The sequence below is a fragment of the Humulus lupulus genome, chromosome 5, assembly GCF_963169125.1.
Source record: "Humulus lupulus chromosome 5, drHumLupu1.1, whole genome shotgun sequence".
Classification (NCBI taxonomy): domain Eukaryota; kingdom Viridiplantae; phylum Streptophyta; class Magnoliopsida; order Rosales; family Cannabaceae; genus Humulus; species Humulus lupulus.
The window spans coordinates 21394285-21403268 of NC_084797.1; the positions used below are offsets into that span (position 1 = coordinate 21394285).

Genomic DNA, 8984 nt, shown 5'->3' on the forward strand with positions numbered 1-8984 from the left:
GTCTTAAAAATGCTAAAAATAAATTTGTATTATTTTTTAGTATTTAAGGAGGACATATATATATATATCAATTTATCAAAACTATAAAATTGGAAATAATTTATTAATGAAAAGCGGTGCGAAAGAAAAATGAAGGGTACCAATAACAACACCCAAAAATAAATAATCTAAAAAAATTGAGTAAACCCCTTATATGCAATTTTATTATTATAATAAGCTTCTTGTCATTTTGTTCTATAATGCTATATTTTTATTACAAAAGATAAAGCTAGTTTCTTAAAAAAGGCTAGCTTTCTTTAATAAGCATAGACTCTATTGTTTTATTAAATGTGTATATATATTTGAAAAAAAAAAGTTGTAAAATAGTACAAAAGATAAAAGTTAGTATATATATATTTGGGAAAAAAAAAGAAACTAAGGTGTAATAAAATTGAATACAGAAGAAAGTATAAAAGTTTCATATGTGATGAGAGTGTAATTTTTTTTTTGAAAAGGTGCAATTTCTTTTTTAAATATATAGGCAACTTTACGTAACATTCAGGTGTGTTTGACTAGTCCATGTGCATGCATGGACCAATATGTCTATTTTTCTGAACAAAACAAAAATCTTTTGATCACGATGATTATCAAGAATTATATATCATTAATTCAATGAAATCAAGATAGATAAGTTTTTATAAATAATTTTAGAAACTTTTATCTATAGGGTTGGCATACTATTTCATAGCTATATTTGCCACTCAACTTAATATATTAGTATAAAGGATAAAAGGCGAATGCCAAGAAATTTTGTTTTATGTCAATTATTTTATAAAAATATTTAAAATCGTTAATAGTGCTTACTTATGTCATGTCATGAATTGCAATAAGATATGGGAAAAGATAGTGATAGTACATTTAGCATTTCATAAAAAGTAATAACAGTCTGATAAAAAGTAAAACCAATGTCCAGTCCACATGGAAAAAGACATAGATTCGCCAAAAACAAAACTATTGCAATCCTTATACTAAGATCCTAAAGACATAAAAATGAAAAATAAAAAATAAAAAATCAACTTGGAAAAAAAAATCCACAAGAACAAGAAGATATACATATTATCCTCTAATATATATTTATATATATATAGTAATAATCTTTTTCAGACCAAAAAAAGAAAAGATATTGTGGGATTTGGATATTGTTAATATTGGTGGATTAGTATAGTTATATATATTGTTGGTTTTGTTATTGTCACGAGTAGACTTTGGAGATTGCAAGGCAGCACACATCAGAGAGACTTGATTTGGACTACGCATAAGAAGATCCCTGGTTAGTTGCAAGTGTATCCTTGAAAGTTGATTTCTTTATTCAATAATATCTTTTTTAACATTTATGAAATTAAATATAGATAAATATTATCACCAATGTAATTAATGAAAATCTGTTTTGGTTCAAATTCTGAGAATCTGAGTAATTTAATTATATGATTTAGGTTCTACTGAAAAAAAAAAAGACTTTTGCTTGGATTATGACTTAAGGCCTAAGACTTAATAAGAGGAGTGAAGTGTGTCATAAGATTTAGAGAGCTTCATAGAATTGTTATGTGAAGTTTTTCAGTTATGAAGTTTCCATTACATAAGTCTATAGCTTCCTTATAGAGCATGCAGTAGTAAAATTACTTGTTATTTAATGCATTCATAATTTGAGCTCTGAAAAGTAATTTATTTTTGCAATCAGAAAGATTAAGAAAAAAAGATGATGAAGAGAGAGGATATATGGACTAAGTTTTGTGATGATCATTCTGGTAGTTCATCACCATTTGAGTTTCTGAGTCATACTTCTTCATGTTCCAAAGACGGTTTGATGATCTGTTTAGATGTGGTTTTTTTAGTCCTGCTCTTGATCGCCATGATGAAAAGACCATCATCATCATCATCAACACCGGGTGTTACCCCTCCATTTCAAGGCTTTTCGGTTCTGCAGATAGTCTCAGCTGTCTTAAACAGTGGTCTTGGATTGTCCTTCTTGTCCTTTGGCTTATGGATTTTACAAGAGAAGCTCAGGAAAATCCGAACTGCTATGCCTTTGAATCAGTGCTTGGTAGCCTTATTTCAAGGCTTTACATGGTTGTTTGTGGGGTTGACAGTAAGTCTCAAGGTGAAAAAACTTGTAAGAGCACTGGTTCGGCTGCTGTCCATTCTTGCCACCTTGTCTGCTGGACTTGCTTGTGCTATGTCTTTGTTTGCAGCCGTTTCGATCGAGAAAGTGACGATTATGATAGCTTTAGATGTTTTATCTCTTCCAATAGCGGTTCTTTTACTCGTATGTACTTTTAAGAACTGTCAACATGGTGAGGCTAATGGCAGCAATGGAGGTGATGGTGATCATGACTCGGTTACCCCATTTGCCAATGCAGGATTTTTCAACAAGTTATCATTTTGGTGGCTAACTTCATTGATGAAAAAGGGTAGGAGGAAAACTCTTGAGAATGAAGATATACCAAAACTGAGGGAGGCAGAAAGAGCCAGAAGTTGTTACTTGATGTACTTGGAGCAACTGAACAAGTACAAAGACCATTCTTCTAAACCATCAATGTGGAAGATAATCATGTTTTGCCACTGGAAAGAGATTTTGGTATCTGGGTTCTTTGCTTTACTAAAGATTTTGACTCTCTCTTCTGGTCCTTTGCTTCTTAATGCCTTCATTTTGGTTTCTGAAGGGAAAGGGAGCTTCAAATACGAAGGTTATGTATTGGTCATAATTCTCTTCTTTTCAAAGTGTCTTGAATCCATCTCACAAAGACAATGGTACTTTAGAAGCAGAATAATTGGTGTAAAAGTGAGATCTTTGCTCACTGCAGTCATTTATAAGAAGCAGCTTAGATTATCTAATTCTGCTAGGGTGATTCATTCTGGTGGTGAGATTATGAATTATGTTACTGTGGATGCCTATAGGATTGGAGAATTTCCATTTTGGTTTCATCAGACTTGGACAACTAGTCTCCAAGTTCTTTTAGCCTTGGTAATTCTTTTCCAAGCGGTTGGATTGGCCTCAATGGCAGCCTTGGTGGCAATAATCCTTTCCATGATTTGTAATGCTCCACTTGCTAAGTTAGAACACAAGTTCCAAACAAAGCTTATGAAGGCTCAAGATGAAAGGCTAAATGCTCTCTCTAAGGCTCTTGTGAATATGAAAGTTTTGAAACTATATGCATGGGAAACTCACTTCAAGAAGGTGATACAAAGTTTGAGGAAGGTAGAGCTTAAATGGTTATTGGCACTGCAGTTCCGAAAATGTTATAATACTATTGTTGTCTGGTCATCTCCTGTTTTTGTCTCTGTTGTAACATTTGGAGCATGTTACTTTCTCAAAGTTCCTATGCATGCCAATAATGTTTTCACTTTCATAGCAACTCTACGCCTTCTTCAGGACCCCGTTAAAGCCATACCCGAAGTTATTGGTGTGGTGATTCAAGCAAAGGTCGCGTTTGCAAGAATTTTAAACTTCCTAGAGGCTCCAGAGTTGCAGACTGCGAGAGTGAAACAAAGGCTTGACATGAGGAGTGTGGACAAAGCCATTGTGATCAGTTCAGCAGATTTTTCATGGGAGAAAAACAGATCAAAGCCAACTTTGAGAAACATAAATTTACAGGTTAGTCCTGGCGAAAAGATGGCTATATGTGGAGAGGTTGGCTCAGGGAAATCAAGCCTTTTGGCAGCCATTCTTGGTGAGGTTCCAGCTGTTCAAGGAAATGTAAGATTGCTATGCATTTAGAGTTGAACACTAAGCTTGTTTTTCTACCCTGCTATTTCATTCACATAGATTTTATTTGAATTTTCAGATTCAAGTTTATGGGAAGATTGCCTATGTTTCTCAGACAGCATGGATCCAAACGGGCACAATACAAGACAATATATTATTTGGCTCCACTTTGGAGGATCAAAGGTATATAGAAACACTTGAGAGATGTTCACTAGTGAAGGACTTTGAACTGCTTACTCACGGAGATAAAACTGAAATTGGTGAGAGAGGAGTAAATTTGAGTGGTGGTCAGAAGCAACGGATCCAACTTGCTCGTGCTCTTTATCAGAATGCAGATATATATCTCTTAGACGATCCATTCAGCGCTGTTGATGCACATACTGCTACAAGCTTGTTTAATGTAATCATGCATTTCCTAATAATTGCAGCATTTTCACTCTTGTTTTTATGGCTTAAAGTTGAATCTTTCTAACTTGTATGCAGGATTATGTTATGGAAGCACTTGCAGACAAAGTAGTCCTCCTTGTGACACATCAAGTTGATTTCTTGCCTGCATTTGATTCTGTTTTGGTTAGTGTTTTTACAACTATAATATCTATGATCTTTACATGTATTTCTAGTTAGTATTATTGTTAATTGGAGGATTGAATGATCATATATTTTAGTTTAATTATCACAATATTTTAATTTGATGATAGTATTGACTTTGTTCACAGTTGATGTCTGATGGGAAAATTCTAGAATCAGCTCCTTACCATGAATTATTTTTAAAAAGTAAAGAGTTCCAAGACCTTGTGAATGCACACAAAGAGACTGCTGGTTCCGAAAGGCTTGCTTATGTAAATACCACAGAGAAAATTGGAACATCTAGCAAGGTTATCAAAAAGAGTTTCAGAGAGAATCAGTTTCAAGTATCTACAGGAGATCAGTTGATTAAGCAAGAAGAAAGAGAAATAGGGAAGGCAGGATTTGAGTCTTACAAAAAATATCTCAATCAGAACAAAGGGTACTTGTTCTTCTTCTTCTTCAACTTCTTCCACCTTACATTCGTGATTGGACAGATCTTGCAAAACTCTTGGATGGCTGCTAATGTTGACAATTCTCATGTCAGCACATTGAAGTTAATCATGGTTTACTTGGTGATCGGAATTGGCTCAATAGTAGTTTTACTTTTCAGATCTTTTGCTATGGTTTATTTGAGTACTGAGTCATCAAAATCTCTATTTTCACAACTACTAACCTCCCTCTTCCGATCACCAATATCCTTTTATGACTCCACGCCTTTTGGAAGGATACTTAGTCGGGTATGCCTCTAGAATAAGAGACACTATTTAGACATAGAAGACTCTTATCCATGAAACCACTAATTTATTTGTGTCTTTGTTTTTATGAAGGTTTCATCTGATTTGAGCATAGTGGATTTGGATGTCTCATTCAGCTTACTCTTTACTGTTGGTGCCTGCATTACTTTCGCTGCTAATCTTGTAGTATTAGCTGTTATCACCTGGCAAGTCTTAATTGTCTCACTACCAACAATTTATCTGGCATTTAAATTACAGGTAATAATGTTATGAATAGTACTAAAGTGATATGCTTTTTTTTTTCTCTCCCTTCTTTGATGTACATTTCATCCTAATTTGTTTTTCTCATGTGAAAAACTTACTCTTCAATCAACAGAGATATTATATTTCCACTGCTAAAGAATTAATGAGGATCAATGGTACAACCAAATCCTTGGTAGCAAACCATCTTGCTGAGTCTTTGGCAGGAGTCTCGACGATTAGAGCCTTCGAAGAGGAAGAACGCTTCTTCACAAAGAATCTAGAACTCGTAGACATGAACTCTAGCCCGTTTCTTCACAGCTTTGCAACAAATGAATGGTTAATCGAACGGTTGGAAATACTCAGTGCAGTAATTCTTACTTCTGCAGCATTATGCATGGTCATTTTCCCCCCTAACACTTTTAGCTCAGGTTAGTATTTATAAACTTAGTCCCCCTTTTACTATCTTTCTAGTATATATTTAATGTCACACAAACAAAAACTCATGTAGATTTATTGTGTTCATTGCAGGATTTATTGGGATGGCACTATCTTATGGCCTCTCATTGAACAACTCCCTTGTATTTTCTATCCAAAGCCATTGCACTCTCGCAAATTACATGATTTCAGTAGAAAGGCTAAACCAATACATGAGCATACCTAGTGAAGCACCTGAAGTGATTGAAGAAAATCGTCCCCCATCCAATTGGCCTAATGTTGGTGCCATAGAGATACATAATTTGCAGGTAAAATATTCTTTAGACTTTTTTGTTCATTTTGAAAATGTAATAATAAACTGACCAGAAATTTTTTATTTTTTATTTTTTTAAAAAAAAAGGTTGACTAGTATGCTGATGAGATTTTGATTTGGAAGAACAGATCAGATACAGAGCCAACTCCCCACTTGTTGTTAATGGGATTAGTTGCACATTTAAAGGAGGGCACAAGATTGGCATAGTTGGTAGAACTGGTAGTGGAAAATCTACTTTGATTGGAGCTTTATTTCGTCTAGTAGAGCCTAGTGGAGGGAAGATTATAGTTGATGGTATTGACATCTCAACCATTGGACTTCATGATCTAAGGTCCCGCTTTGGAGTAATACCACAAGATCCTACTCTCTTTAATGGAACTGTTAGATACAATTTGGACCCCTTATCTCAACATTCTGACCATGAAATATTGGAGGTAAGTTAACTACACTTGGTTAGAACTAAAAGTAGGTTTTATACAATTTTAAATCCCTTTTGTCTTTTTTAACACCATGTTTGGATGCTCGGTTTCAAACATTTACAAATAAAATTATTTGTTTTGTAAAATGGAGAAGAAAAAAATGGTATCCTCTTAACTCAATAGTTTGAACTCTTTCTCCTTCCATTAACTCAGTCTGTCATATGAAAGCAGCAAAAAAAATCCAAAACCATTTTTCAGTTTAGGGTAAATAGCCAAAAAAAAATACCTCTTTTCTTTGATTTTTTTTCCAAAAAAACCTTATTCTTTCTGCGGCTTGGCGTGGTCAATACCTAGCTGGGCCGGGCTTCTTTTATTCCAACAAAAACAAATTAAATTTTAATTAATTATTAAAAATTAAATTTGAAAACACAAAAGCTTATTATTATATTAAATATTAAAACAATCATAAGAAAGACTATTTTGATTCCTTTGATATATAATCAAAATGTCATTTCTTAGCTTTATTTTTTGTTTTTAAACATTATTTTGAGTTGCTTTGATTTGAGGTCCCCATTTTAAATTTTTGAGCACGTAGGTCCTTGTTTTATATTAAATGCTACAATTTAGTCCTTACACCTTATTTGCCATTAAAAAACATTAAATTTAAAGAGAAAACTATAATTATAGTATTTTTTTTATTATTTGTAAATGACTAGTTTTGGTTTTAAAGGATAAACCTCAATTTTTTTACACTTGATTGAGGTTCAAACAACTTGTTTCACGCACATGTAACATACTGTTTGAACTATGTTTTTAGTACAATAAATTATTAAGAATTTTTTAAAATCTTGCGGGAGATTTTCTATAATTACAATGTACACCGTTATACAAATTTTTTTTTCTTATAACTTTGATTTCCACGTGCTGAAAACAAAAAGGAGTAACAGAATTTTCCTAACCTATTAAAGTTTGAGAAATAAAAATTACACTAATAAAATGATGGAGAACAAAAGAAACAACCAATATATTAAACAAAAAAAAACTATAATTATAGTTTTTCTTTAAATTTAATGTTTTTCAAATAGTAAATAGGCTATAAGGACTAAATTGTAGTATTTAATAGAAAATAGGGACCTACATGCTCAAAATTTTAAAATTGAAACCTTAAGTGATACTATTGGTAGGTGCTATTTACTTTTAATTTATTGTTAACCAAATTTTAACTAAGTTATTATTTTTATCCAATTTAGAAAGCAATGAGTCTCGTTTATAATTGTTTGGAAGCAGGATCCAAACTAATATATTTATATATATATATATATATGTATGTATATGGTATAAACCCCTACAAGTATGATACTTATATGAAAAGTGGTAAATATTTCCATTGTTTGATTTTCAAGGTTGTTGGAAAGTGTCAACTTAAAGAAGCTATTCAAGACAAAGAAAAGGGTTTGGACTCACTAGGTAATGATAACATTTTCTTTTTAATTAATGTATTTTGGTTGTGAACACTTTTAAGAAGTGTTGCTTATATTTATATATATATATATATATATTTATTGGTGTGAACACTTTTTCAGTTGTGGATGATGGATCAAATTGGAGTATGGGACAAAGGCAAATGTTCTGTTTGGGGAGAGCTTTACTAAGGAGAAGTAAGATATTGGTGCTTGATGAAGCAACAGCATCCATAGACAATGCAACTGATATGATCCTTCAGAAGACTATCAGAACTGAATTTGCAGACTGTACTGTCATCACTGTTGCTCACCGGATTCCAACTGTCATGGATTGCAATATGGTTCTTGCCATGAGTGATGGTAAAACATGATCATTGATTTTCTGGGACTATCTCTTTTTAGAAAAGTGAGATTTTGATGAAAAAATATCTTACAAAATTTGTTGAAGTAATTATTTTATTGCGATTTCAGGAAAAATAGTGGAGTATGATGAGCCAATGAGGTTGATGAAGAAAGAAACTTCACTTTTTGGGAAGTTGGTCAAGGAATATTGGTCTCATTTTCAGTCAGCTGAATCACATTAGCAGTAATTTTGACTTCTTCCTTATCCTGCTCAGTGGTTCACCTTGCACAAGAGTATGTAGTAGGATTACAAAACTTCGGAGACCTAATACTTTTAAGGGAAAGAAATTATGCAGTGTAATTCAAATATATATGTATATATTATATATAAATAAGTATCACTAATTATAGACTAACTATTGTTCAAGTATAATTTTTGGTTAAATAGCTATTTGGTACCTGTGTTTTATACAGGCTTGATACCTTATTTTTTTAAATAATGCTTATTTAGTATTCTGTAATTTAAAATTATACATATTTAGAACTCTGAGTCCAAATTTGATCAATAAAATTTCATCAATATGACTAAACTGTCATCAATTATATGGATTTCAAATTCAAATTTAATTACTTAATTACATATAACTAAATGTATTTTGGTCATATTAATGAAGTTCTATTGATCAAATTTGGGTCAAATATACTAAATATGCACGATTTCAAATT

General features: G+C 32.4%; 1 protein-coding gene across 1 annotated transcript; it reads left to right on the top strand.

Annotated features, from left to right (window-relative positions):
* Positions 1–1069: 1069 nt before the first annotated feature.
* Positions 1070–8716, top strand: LOC133834607 (ABC transporter C family member 10-like). The gene is made up of 12 exons (XM_062264276.1): positions 1070–1309; positions 1718–3733; positions 3822–4142; positions 4226–4312; positions 4459–5046; positions 5137–5301; positions 5420–5714; positions 5815–6029; positions 6163–6468; positions 7857–7920; positions 8037–8276; positions 8388–8716. Exons 2-12 carry the CDS (start codon positions 1736–1738, stop codon positions 8498–8500), a joined length of 4392 nt encoding a protein of 1463 aa, XP_062120260.1. The 5' UTR covers positions 1070–1309; positions 1718–1735; the 3' UTR covers positions 8501–8716.
* The last annotated feature ends 268 nt before the right edge of the window (positions 8717–8984 follow it).